Here is a 13,945-nt window from a genome sequence, read left to right as displayed (position 1 = left end):
AGGCAGAGGTGATTGCATGCAGACCCCACTTTCTGGTCTGATTTCTGTTCCTGTGATGAACACCACATGACTGTTAGCATTCTAAGCTCCACCCCACAATTACCTGGCAACAGCCAGGTGTGCTGACTCACTATAAAAGGGGCTGCTTGCCCCCTCCTCGCTCTCTTGCTCCTCACTTCTATTCCCTTCCCCATCTCTCTTCATTTCCTTCTCCCTGTCTCTCTCCACGTGCTCATGGCCAGCCTCTTCTCCTCTACTTCTCTACTCTCTCTGCCTTTCTCTGCCTCTACCACCCTCTTAATTCCCCATGCCCTGAATAAACTCTATTCTATACTATACCATCATGTGGCTGATCCCTCAGGGGGTAAGGGATGCCTTGGCATGGGCCTGCTGAGATACCCCTTTCTCCCACACCTCACCACACCTCCATAGAACATATTCCTTCGCTCCTCATCTTTTTATAAATACATCAATGAGCACAACCAAAGTCCACTTCACCTTACAGGTGACAGTCCATCATTGACCACGGGACTCAAGGCAGGAGCTTGAAGCAGAACCCCCGGAGAAGAGCTGCTCACAGCTTGCTCCCTGGCTCAGGCAGCTGGTGTTCTTATGCGGCTCAGGCTCACCTGCACTGGGATGGAGGTGCCCACAGTGCACTGTACCCCTCTTACATCAACCAGCAATGAAGAAAATGTCTCAGACCTGACCGCAGGCCAATCTGATGGAGGCCACTCTTCAGTAGAGGGATCTCTCTCTCCCCAGGGGACTCTAGGTTTGTGTTAAGTTTGACAGCTGAAGCTAATTATGACAACTGACCTGGGCTTGATCCCTGGATACTGTTCCTACAAGGTAGTGAGAAAGAATGACTGTATAGAGCTGTTTTCTAACACACACATACACATATGCATACATATACACAAACATGCACACACACATACATACACACATGCACACACAGGCACATACATGCATGCACACTGTACACATCCTACCACATATATATACACATATACACATGCACACATACATGTATGCACACACACCATTCATATACACACATGCACACATACACTCACATGCGCACATACTACACATACACATAATACATATACACACACATGCACACATACACACACACACTTATGCATGCATAGACACACACCACATACATACTTAAATAAATAAAATGTTAATGAATGAATTTAAAAAGTTCATAATCACCTTTCTAAAGTGGCTCTAAGCTTTTCCTCTATAAACTGGCAGAAGTTTGCACAGAGTCCTGGTGGAGGGAGGGGGTGTCTTGCCTTTTTAACCAAACCCTAGCTTATAGAGCCCCAAAAGTCACAAGGCCACGTGGTCCAGGAATACAAGAAGGTTGACCACAAGACAACAGAGGACAAAGGCCACCATGTCCCAGAAGGCTCATTCTGTACTGGGTTCAGCTGATGTTGGTAAGGGGCCTTGGTCCTCTTGTATGATATAGTTGAGGCCTGACCCCCCAAATGATATTTTTGGCTTAGATTTAGGATTTACAGAGCAGGAAAAGCTTACTGGACCAAAAAGCATACACCGTTCAATCAGGTTTCCATAATGATACCAACTACCTGAGGGCTTATTGAAGACAACTAAAATTTACTTCTCACCATTTTGGACACTGGAATCCCACTGGAGACCATGTCGACTAAGGATCTACTTCATGCTTCAGATAACAGCTTCCTGCTTGGCCTTCATGTGGCAGAAGGAAAAAAGGGGGCTCTTGGAGATATCGTTTTAAAGAGCACTCACCGCATCAGCAAGAGTTTGAGTTTCATTCTCATTACTTTATCCAATGCCACTCATCACCTGGGAATCAGAATGGGCTGGGCTGGGCCTCAGTAAAAAAGCAATTGCTTAGCATGCTGGGGGCCCTAAGGTTTGATACCCTGCACTACAAAGAAAAGAGAAAGGAGGGTGGAAAGGGGGAGGGAAAGAGAAGGAATGGGAAGGGAAAGAGGGAAGAAATATCTTTCCTAGATATCTGTAAAATAAGAGAAGAGAAATGACGTCTTCAAGTCTTCCTGAAAGCTGGGACTAGGTGTTTCCATGGTAGCAATAGGTTTACACCAACCACTGTTTTCCTACCAGACTAAAAAGACTTGCAGGGGGCAGGGGGTGGGGAGGGTGCTATCTGGACATGAATGTGACTGCCTGTCCAGATCAAGATGCTTTACACCATAGGAGTCACCCTGTGTCGTGTGACTGACTAATAGTGCCACTCAGGTCCTTCACGAATGCCTGGACCTTAGCCAGGCTATATTCTAGGTGTCTAAGTATGTCTCACTTACTCTCAGACCCAACCAGTGCCACAGGGTATAATTACTTAATGATCTTGCTACAGCCACTTCACAAGGATGTTCCAAGGGCCCATGAAACAGCCTCCAAAGAAACCATATTTACGATGCAAAACGTATCTGAGTCTTCCAGCTCCAACATAGGCAAGACATCTTTATGCACTGGCTAGCTGCGCTTCCCTTGGGTACCCTAAACCCTCAGCTCACAGCAGCAAGAGTCAGAATCCGAGACACGAGGTTAGCAGGACACAGAGTGTTCTCTGTAGCTGAGTTGGAGGGGGTGGGGGTGGTCAGCAGAAAAGGAAACATAACTGGCCAGATTATCTCCAAAGCTACAGTTTCATTCCTACAGGAACCTGTATCATTAGGCCCCAGAAAATCGACTGCTATTTATTAGATGGGATTACTAAGTATGGGTTTTGGACAGAACACGGAAGGGTCTAAGCAAATAAAAACCTGGAGCCTCATGGATGGAGAGATGGCTCAGGGGTTAAGGCTCTTGCTGTTCTTCCAGAGGACCCAGGTTCAATCCCTGGCACACACATGGTAGCTCACAATAATCTGCAATTCCAGTTATGGGGGAGCTGAAGACTGCTTCTGGTCTCTGCAGGCACCAAGCACATATGAGGTGCACATATATACATAAAGGCAAAACACTCTTACATTTGAACTTTAAAAAAAAGAAGACCAACCTGGGCTCTGAAACTTCTCCACTTAACAAACTATGACAAAGTATGACAGAGTAGGACAAATCCTACAGGACAGAGACATAGGATATGTTCTGCCTTTGTCCTAAGGCTCATCTCCCTAAAGAAGGAAGCAGTCAGACTCAGGATTAACAGGAAACCAGGACTAACACACAGTTAAAAGATATGTGGAGAAAAACTGTTTTGATACTATGAAGGGTTTGTTCTTTGTTGGTTGGGTTTAAAAGGATAAGCCCAGGAAGTTAAAACGTCTTTCAACAAATTCATGAAGAAGAGGAAGAGAATTTCTCAGAGGACACAGCCAGGTTTATGCCTGATGTCCAATAAATACCTTGAGTTACTGCATAGGGAGATTGGTTGCCTTGGAAGATGGATGAGTCGGGATAAACAGGGAAGTACGGACAAGGCCGTGCTAATGATAATTTGAGGGGGCTGGGGAGACGGCTCCGTCAGTTAACTGTTAGGACTTCAGCTCATTCCCCAGCTCCCACATCAGAGAGTGACCTTGGTGGCACCTGCTTATACACCCAGTACTGGGGAGGCAGAGACAGGGAGGCCCGTGAGGCTCACTGGGTCCTCAAAAGTGTGAAAGGTTAGGATAGAGCTCCTGAAACTAAAAATAAAGATAATAAATCGGAAAGTAGAAAAGCACTGGCCAGCTTAGGCTACATAGTAAGATTCTGTCTCAAAAATAAACAGACAAAAGGAGACGGACAAAGGAAAGAAAACTACAGCTCAACAGGCAGGACTTCAGCAATGACGGGTCTGGTCAACACTTACTAAGTGAACAGGGATGTGGTGGCTCATAAAGCATTAGCTTGTGGCTTTCCTGGTGCCTGGAGTTAGTGATGACTCGTACCACCCACTGGCTAATACTACACAAAGTGGTTTTTCTTTTTCTTTCTTCCTTCCTTCCTTTCTTTTTTTTCCTTTTCTGACAGGCTTATGTCAAACTTGCTAGATAGCTGAAGACGGTCTGGAATTCCTTACCCACCCACCTCTACTTCCTAAGTACTGACATCACAGGCATGCCTTGTTTGTGGGATACCAGGATTGAACCCAAGGCCTCTCACATGCTTAAGCAAGCACACTATGAACTGAGCTAATCCCCAGGCCTGCACACTTTTATTCAACTTCATCCTCTAACTTAGCCATTGGAAGCCAGTCTGAGGATCATTTCTCTTTGCCATGACAATTTTTTTTCCTCTGCAGACTTGAACCGTGCACCTCACAAAGTCTGGATGAAGTCTTGGCTCTCAGTTCCTCAGACTGTGACCTTTAAGAAATTAGTAAATCACTTCTTCTCCAGGATCGAGTCCCCATCCCTCAACAAGGAAAGTTCATTTTAGAATAGCTAGATACCATTACCGAAAACCATAACCAATCAAAATACTGAGTTGTGGAGCTCAGTCCCAACTGATACACCAGGAACACAACTCCTACGTCTGAGGTTAACGGAACGTTGCAGAAGAAAAAGGGGAGAGATTCTAAGAGCAAGGAGTTTGCTGTGAGACTGTTTCCTAGAAACATCAGAAGCTACACCCAGAGAGTCTCACCAACACAGCTGCTTAAACACTAAACAGTGACAAGAACCATAAGCATGCTAATATGAATGATTGTGGAAGTTTCGGGGCGATCGGAGGCCACAACTCTAGATAAAGAACTACAGGCAAGTAAGAAATGCTGAGAGCAAGGAAGAGCCCACCAATTGATTATCCAATACCAAGTGGTCATCCCTGAAAACACGCACAAGTAACATCATACACACTAAGCAGGTTATGTATTCAGGAATACACACACACACACATCCCACAATTAAAGAAAAAGAGACCATGAATTTGGAGGCAGGAAGAGAAGGGGAGAAAATGATGCAAGTATAATCTCCAAAACCTAAAAAAAAAAAAAAATTAGTTAACTACAGGGTCATTTCAGTGGTCTCAATCCCAACTGACCAATGTCTTTTGAAGAAAGAGAAATTGGGACATCCAGAGTCGCCAGGAAATACTGTGAGAAAGGCATTTAAAAGGCGGTGACTACACAGCACAACCAAGGAGTCAGTCCTCAGAGAGACTTCTCTTGGTGGGTCCTTCCCGTCAGCCTCCAACAAGTGTGAGAAAACAGAGTTTTGTTGTTTTGTCTACCAGTCTGGGGTGTTTAGTTACATAATAGTGATAGCTGACTAAGATACTGGGCCACTTCAGGTCTGTGGGTGGGGAAGCCGGGGAGAGGGGAAACTCCTGTCAACAACAGGTGGGTTTTCTCTAGGAATCACACCTGCTAAGGTCCAGCGGCTAGGGAGTTAAAGGTGAGCCTGCCGCCAAGGGGACTTTAAAGCCACACTTGAATTAAGTACACCAGTCACTGGACAAACAGTATAGGATTCCATTTACGTAAGATACCCAGGATAAGCAAATCCCCAGGGATGAAAGGTGGAATCCTGGCTGCCAGGAACTGGAGGTGAGGAGAAGAAGGAGTTATTTAAATGGATACAGTTTCTGTTTCGAAAATGAAACAGTTGAAAAGCTAGGCCTGCAGGCATGGCTCGGGGCTAGAGCCTGTGCTTATTTATTAGCAAAGCCCCTGGATCAGTCCCAGCCCCCCCCCCTCCCCACGTGAGATTTGAGTGCTGGGTATAACTGTACAACAGGCCACTGGACAGAGTAGGGATCTGCTCACTGACGGAGTTGTTTATTACCTAACACACACAATGTCCTGGGTTTGATTCCTGATATCTCCTCAAAGATTGAAACTACACATTTTGTCATGTATATTTTACACAGAAAATAATAAACATGTTGGAATAACATATTCCAACTAAAAGTACTACATTTCTCAAAGGAAAACCCGTCCTTGAAGCCACTGTGCTTCAGCCAGGATGAGAAACTCCCAGGGGCTTTATAATTAGTACGCTAGTCACTCCAAGCCTTCATACAGAAAACACCAGCCTTAGCCAGCACTTGGACCTGCTACTTAACAACCTGAGAACACTTCCTAAATACCTATTAGTTCACTCTGGACAGGGCCCTCTCAACCCCCACAGGAGGAAGTTGCAGCCTGGGCCTCCCAACACTTGATCCTTTCCCAAGTGGGTTCCCAGATACCTGACTACCTGGACTTCTTGTCCTGGCAGATGCAACGCATACACGCATACACACACACAAACACACACACACACACACACACACACACACACACGCACACATCTTCCTAGCCACATGACTCTGAACCAATGAGAAGATATGGCTCCTAAAGCCAAAAGCAAAAGATTAATCGAAAGACAATCACAAGATAGGCTTGCTCTCCTGTCCAGCTCAAGTCAACAGCCCTCTCTTCTCCTTTAAAGAAAAGTCTCAGAGTGCTTCATTTCTTACCCAAACACCTCAGCCTACCAGAGCCAGAGAGTGCATATACAATGTTACATAGACTGTTTATGTGTTGGCTAACTACCCCCACCACCACCCTCTCCCCACCTCTCTCAAACTAGTTAGTTACCTTGCAGTCAATCACTCCAGAGAAAGACAACCCAAGGGTCACTCTGGCACTCATACAAGAATCCAAAGGATAAAGCGCAACATACTGAGAGTCAGACTAGAAGCAGCTCGGCAGGGCAGGAGAGCAAGGGCTGGAACCCCAGAAGAAACAAAACAAAACCCCAGGGGGCACATCTACAACAGGTGGTTATGGGGAGCAAGGTAGAGAGAGGTTTAAATTACATATTCCCCAGGTCTAAAGAAGGGAAAGGTCTTACATGGTGGGGTCCATCAACAGTACCAGCTATTTGTAAGGTGACTGCTTGAGCTCAGGAGTTCAGGGCCAGCCTGGGCAACATGGTAAGACCTTAAATTAAATACATACATATATACATATATATACATATCATATATAGAGACAGACTGACTGAATGACTGAATCAATCAATCAAGAGTTCAGGGCCAGCCTGGTAAGACTTAAATCAAATACATACATATAGGGCTGGAGAGATGACTCAGCAGTTAAGAGTACTAACTGCTTGCTCTTCTGAAGGTCCTGAGTTCAATTCCCAGCAACCACATGGTGGCTCACAACCATCTATAATGAGATCTGATGCCTCTTCTGTTGTGTCTGAAGACAGCCACAGTGTACTCAAATATAATAAGTAAGCCTTTTTAAAAAAACATACATTATATATATATATATATACATATATATATATATATAATATGTATATACATATCATATACATATATATGATAGATAAATGATGACAGAATGAATGAATGAATCAGGAATTTAGGGCCAGCCTGAGCACCATGGTAAGATCTTAAACCAAATATAAAAATAAATAAATGATAAATAGACAGACAGACAAACAACTTGCATCTATGCTATAAGGTGGGTAAACACCAAGGACATTATTACACTTAAAGAGAAATAAGCCAGTCATGAAAAGACAGTCTGTACCAATGCAAGTCACCTAGAACCTTCAACTTCATAGAAAGTAAAGTGACACTGTCATACTCTGGGAGCACACTGTGCTGTCAACAGGGACAGCATCTCTGTGACAGTGACAGTGTACAATACAAATGTACTCAGTGTCACAGAACTGCATGCTTAAAAAGGGTTAGAACACATTAAGAACCTTTCCCTGGTGGTACGCACCTCAATCCAGCACCTGGGAGGCAAAAGCAGGCAGATCTCTTGAGTTGGAAGCCAGCCTGGTCTTTACTGCATGTATCCAGCCAGGGCTACACAATAAGGCTGGGTCTCAAACTAACCTAGATCCCCGCTCTGGGCACAGGCTTTTCCCTTGGCTCAGCAACCCACCTCCATTCCCGGCATTGCTTTCCCTTTGATAAATGCTTTCTATTCCTATTTCTTTAAAACAAAATAAAAAGACTTAAAAAAAAATTTTTTTTTGAGATAAAGCTCTTTCTTATGTAACTCAAGTTGGCAATTGTAACTCAGATGTACAATTTTAGGGCAGCTATTTCAGCTCTCCTTAATTAAATGATAAACTTTCCATTGTGTGTGTGTGTGTGTGTGGTTTTATATTTGTCTAAAAACAAATCTATAATCCCAGCCCTTGAGAGGTAGAGGGAGGAGGATCAGAAGTGCAAAGCCAGCATAGGCCATATAGTAAGAGCCTGTTTCGAAACTATCCCCTCCGGAACACATACAAACTCCAGAGTCTGAGTAGATGGACTTGGAACCCTCAATCATTTGTTGCCACCCATAGCCAAACAGTTCTTCACACCTTTGGCTGGACTACTGTTAACACACCAAGAAAGCCGTGAGTGTCCCGGATCTCGCGTCCCTCTAACCATGCATCTCCTCTTCTCTGAACGGCCAGGCTTCTAGATGGCAAAGGTCATTTCTCCTTCTCTGTGGCCTACACAGGAAGGGGAGAAAGGTTCTGCATAAAGAGCCCATGGCTGTCTGTTTTCATCCTTACAAGTGCAGACACACCACAGACCCCAAAGACACCCAGTTAGGATTTTCAGGAGGAAGGACTGAGCACCAGGAAGAGGAGGAGCCTAGTCCGATGAGCCTCCGGAAGAGGCGGGGTCTAGCACAAGCCTGGAGCTCTGTAGTCCCACACCCCAGGAGTTCTGCTTTGTTACTTCTTGGCTGCATTCTTCTTTGTAGATGCCCAGCCCACCACCAGCTGATGGAAGAGCTCAGGAGGGATCTTGCATGAAGCACCCTGTCGTGGTGCCCAGCACAGAACATCCGTGATGTTTCCAGCTCCTTCCCTTGACGTCTCTCACAACCCATCTCAAGGGACTCGAAAGTTACAAGAGGCAGCCCACTGTGCCTGTCACGACAGATCTTAGGGTGACCTCTACCCCCATCAATATATATATATATATATATATATATATATATATATATATACACACACACACACACACACACACACACACACACACACTGTGGGTATACATTTTTCTTATTGTTCGCCGTATAATGAACATCAGTACATAACCCCGACAGAGGCGGATGTCTAAGTGGCAGGGCCCCTTTCCCCTCCCATACAAGACAGAGAAGAATGTTCAGCCCATGTTCTTTGGGCTGCAACACTTGGGCATGTTAAGGCCAAAAAGAACTAAACATACAGGCGCAACACTAAGAGAGAATCCTAATATAAGTAATATAAGTACATACTGTGGGTGATAATGCTGTGTCTATGTAGCTTTATGAACTGTCACAAATGTACCTGTTTAGTGGGGGACGTTGATAACCGAGGAGTAGTTTGGAGGCACAGGAGAGATGGGCAGTCTCTATCCTTCCCATTCATTTTTGCTGTAAACCTCGGAATGCAGTGAAAATTTTAACTATTAAAAATGGTCCAAGATATAACGGTTCAGCTGCTAAGAGCACTGGCCACTCTTCCCGAGAACCGGGGTTCAATTCCCAGCACCCACATGGCAGCTTACAACTGTCTGTAGCTCCAGTTCCAGGGGATCCAACACCCTCACACAGAGACACCCATGCAATCAAATCACCAAAACACACTGAAAAAAGAAAAAAGATATAATGTAAGTCCCTGCTTATGAGCACCTCAGTTTGTTATCTGATTGTTTATGGTGGTGTTGGGGATTGAACGTTGAGTTTCACACCACTGCTGAACCAGGCCTCAGCTCTTAACTCTTAGATTATGCTGTTCAATCTCAATCATTAGAAATGTCTGAGGACACCTTCCATGTGAGAACAGGCTTTTAATCTCAGCACTTGGGAGGAAATGGATGGATCTTTGTGACTGAGAGGCTAGCCTGGTCTACAAAGCCAGCTCCAGGAAAGCCAAAGCAATACAGTAAGAGTCTGCCTGCCCTTCACCACCCCACCACCACCAAAAAGAGAGAACAAGAGGGAGAGCGGGAGGGAGGGAGGGAGGGAGGGAGGGAGGGAGAGCGAAGTCTGAGGGAGACAGGTGTGGAGGTGCATATCCGTAACCCCAGCACTTGGGAAGCAGCAGCTCACTGCAAACTAGAGACCAGCACTGGTCCACGTGACAAGTTTAGGCTCCACAGAGCTTCACAGAGAGGCCCTATCTCAAGAAAGAACAATAGAACGCTTAAGGGAAAAATATAAGAGAGAATGTGTGGCTTCAGGATAGTCAGAGAGAACCAGACAGTTCTAAAATATGAAATTACCTGCTGGGCAGGGGTAGGGCACGCCTTTAATCCCAGCACTTGGGAGACAGAGACAGGCAGATTTCTGTGTTTGAGGCCAGCCTGGTCTACAGAGTGAGTTCTGGGATAGCCAGGGCTACACAGAGAAACCCTGTCTTGAAAAACCAAAAGGAGAAAAGAATATAATAAAAGAAATGACCTTCCACGCCATTGGCTGGGAAGCTAACCTGTCTCCCTCTCAGGACCCACCTCCTTCTCATCCCTGCTTTTACCTACTCAGACTTGCACTACGTTTGATTATGTGGCTGGCAGCATGGCCATTTCTACAGTAGGTATAGGAAAGGCTAGGCCCCACTTTCTGGAAACTCAGAACTCCCTACCAGCAAGAGAATATCAGACCGTAGGTCTCCGTGGAAGCCTCTCCGTGCTCTTTATGAGAAATGTCCCCAATCACTAGAGCACCAAAAGCCAGCTCAAATGAGTTCACCTCAAAAACAGCTGGCTGGATGTGGCTGGTGCCCAGTAATCACTGGGCAGTCCTCCAGACCTGAGAGGAGCTGGCTGCTGTGCCTCCAGAGCAAATGTCTGACTCCCACCGCTCCTCATCCCTTCCTCCGAGACAAGGACCGCAGCTGGACCAGGGTAGAGGCAGGTAGGTCCAGCTACACACAGCATCAACCCAGATGGAAGGAAGATCAGCAGCGGGAGGCTGCTGAACAGGACAGGGTGCTGGGCACAGAAAGGCAGCTTAATAGCGCCAAAAATAGCCTCGCTTTTTATCAAGAGGATTCTGACAAATGAAGCACGTGCAACTCCATCAGCAAGAGGGGGGAAAAATCAGTGAAGCAAAAGACCAGATCAGCTCAAATCAACAAAGGCAAAGACGCCAAGAGATTCCTGACAGCTGTACACCCCCAAATCCTATGCCTGCCGGCACCCCTCCCACCTCACTTCCGACTGAAAATTCAGCATGGACCTTGAAACCATAACCTCGTCCCATTACCCCACACATCCAAAGGTGGCTGTGTGCAGCCAAGAAGTTATGGTTTATCTTAGCGCTAGAGTCAGACCATGGATTAGGAGACTCAAGCAAGAACCTGTTGAGTAAACTGGTCAGTGGTGGCACACTTTAATCCCAGCACTTGGGAGGCAGAGGCAGGCGGATTTCTGAGTCGAGGCCAGCCTGGTCTACAAAGTGAGTTCCAGGACAGCCAGGGCTACACAGAAAAACCCCGGTCTCGGAAAAATAAATAAGTAAATAAATAGAAAAAGAACCTGTTGAAGGCTCACCCTTGAGAAAATGAAGTGCAGCAAGAGCACGATGGAAGACCGGAAAAGAAGGTGGGGTCTGGAGACCTAACTTAGAGGTTTAAGCATTCCTTGAACTGGCACGGCACCGGGTTTGAAAAAGTAAGACAGACAAAATTCAGTGGCAGTTGATGGCGGAGTCTACAGGTGAGTAATGATGGGTAAGACCTGCCTGAGCCAAATCGGTCAGGATGGTGTGGGATTACCCCACGTAAAATCTTCAACCTCTTGCTTTTCAGTAGCCCACTGAGTCACAACTTCTGCTTCCTTTCTTCACCTGCTCTCACTGGCTGACAAGTGAATCTGACACATCTAAGCCCTCGAGGCAGCTTGCACATCTTGGGTTCCCCCAACGAGTCATATTACCACTCTAAGACCAGAACAACCAGGTGGCAGGTTGTGGAGAGCCTGCACAGATCACCTTCCCCCCATCCCCTACCCCCCACCCCCCTCAAAGGAGTTAATCCAGGTGGCAGAGATGACCGACTTTGTGGTCCAGCATGGAGAGAGCACGTGGCCATCTCTCTTCCAATACTTCCGCAAAACCCACCTTGCTCTAGATCTAGACCCGAGAGAGCACACCACCAGCCATTCCCTTCTATTCCCCCACCCCCATCCATTCCCCTTCAGGAAGAAGGGGGTGGAGTCAGTTCAGGCGCAGGGCCAAAGAGGCACAAAAACACTTGAAAATCACTCCAAAAAGTACCCATTTTCTCCCATGCCAATCTACTTCAAGAGTCCAGAACAGGTCCAAGTATGCCCACAACAAGGCACTCACCTGCTTCCCCCTGAAAGGTGCTGTCCCCATCACTGGGCCAGATCTGTCCGGTCTTGCGGACACCCACGATGGTAGCCTCAGACACCACAACCTGGCACTGCCGGTGCCGCTTCTGGCACTGTGGCGTCGGGGGGCTGCTGCTGTCAAAGGACTGCTGAGAATTCTGCGAGGGTGAGCGGCTCTTGTCCCGGAACATGCGGTAGGTGGTGGGGCTTGGTGACACGCGGCTGGACTGGCCAGAGGAAAAGTCCTCCTCGCTGGAGGTGAGGTTCTCGTTGGAGCTGCAGTCCGGCGTGTAGCCACCTCCGCTGTCCTCGAAACTCCGAGGCGAGTAGGACCTGCGAGGCCAGGTTAGGCGTTTCTCCTGCTCTGAAGTGCTCTGGCTTCGCAGGAGAGGGCTCTTGCCCTCCCCTTCCACCATCATGCCTCCGACATAGATGCTCTGGTAGGGTTGGTACTCCAAGGGCGGCCAAGGGGGCCTGTTGCCGCCGTTGGCATTTATTAGGTTGTCCTTCAGGAAACGGGGATTCAACTCTGCATCCTCATAGTCACCGTCAAGGCCGCAGCTGCTCTCCGAGGAGCGCCCACGGTAATGGGGTCTGGGTGCTTCCCCCAGGCCCTGCCCGGCGCTCTGCTGGGACTTCTTGCGCTCCATTTGCATGGCCTGGCTGCCCAGGGAACTGATTCGGTCGGACACCTCTTTGTCGTTGACCTTCACCAGGCCGCGCTCGTGGTGGAACTCGACGTTCACGTAGAAGGGCTTCTCGGCGTCGGCAGAGCCGGGCTGGACAGGTCCCTTGCGGATCTTCTCGAAGTTGGATCTGAGCGCCGCCACGCTGGTGGGGGGCCCTCGGTCGTCCCGGTCCGCCGATGCAGCAGCCGCTGGCCTGCGGGCGGACGCTGACCGCCCCTTACTCGGTGACCCCTCTCCGTCCGGCCGCGCCTCGGACTCCTCGACGGGCGCCGGGTCTGCGCCGTCGGCGGGCGCGGGCGGCGGGCGCGGGGCGGACGCTCGGGGCTCGGCGGCGCCGTCCGGGGGCTGCGCTGCGCGGCGGAAGCCCCAGCGCTGCCGATCGTAGCTCTTCTTCTCCTTGGCCAGCAGCGTCTGCAGGTAGATCATGCGGAAGCGCTCCTGGTTCACCTCCTGCTCCAAGCGCCTAATGGAGGCCTTGCAGCGCTCCAGCTCCTGCTCGATGTCACCCACCGAGCGCAGCTCCATGCGCGGCGGCTCCGAGTCCGGGAACTGCGCCCTCCACGCCTCGGCGAAGCCCACCGAGTCCACCATGGCGCGGCCGGCTCACCTGCGCCGCCGAGCTGCGAGCCGGGAGTCCGGCTCAGCGGCGGCGCGGAGTTCTCACCGGGCCCGGGCTGGGGAGCCCGGTGGCTCCCATGGCCCCGCGGATGCGGCGGCGAACAATGCCCGCCCCCCGGGGCCGCAGGTGAGGTGGGAGGCTCGGCGGCGGCGGCGGCGGCGGCTGGGGGTGGGGGGCGCGCGCGGGCGGGGGGAAGGGCGCGGGGTTGCGCACGCCGCTATTGTGTGCGGGGCTCCGCGGCGCGCGCGGCGGCGGCGGGAGCCGTCCTCGGCAGAGCAGGCCCACCGCCGGCCCACGGCCGCAGCCCCGGGGGCTCCTCGCCTCCGGTTCCCGCGCCGCCCTGCCCCGCCCCGCTCCGCAGCTTTCCGAGCAGGCGCTCCGCTCGACACCGCCA

The 13,945-nt window shown here is 49.0% G+C and overlaps 1 protein-coding gene across 1 annotated transcript in view; it reads right to left on the bottom strand.

The window, feature by feature from the left end:
• The window catches only part of Bcr (BCR activator of RhoGEF and GTPase), a 124,024-nt gene extending 110,328 nt beyond the window's left edge, over nt 1-13,696 (bottom strand). The window contains exon 1 of the mRNA XM_021173661.2: nt 12,239-13,696. Coding sequence (XP_021029320.1) covers nt 12,239-13,523 — 1,285 coding nt within the window. The 5' untranslated portion in view covers nt 13,524-13,696. The remainder of the gene's footprint in view (nt 1-12,238) is intronic.
• Nucleotides 13,697-13,945: the final 249 nt, after the last annotated feature.

Source organism: Mus caroli, chromosome 10, assembly GCF_900094665.2.
Source record: "Mus caroli chromosome 10, CAROLI_EIJ_v1.1, whole genome shotgun sequence".
Taxonomy (NCBI): domain Eukaryota; kingdom Metazoa; phylum Chordata; class Mammalia; order Rodentia; family Muridae; genus Mus; species Mus caroli.
The sequence above is the reverse complement of the archived record's forward strand: the minus strand, read 5'-3'. Positions and strand labels throughout refer to the sequence as shown.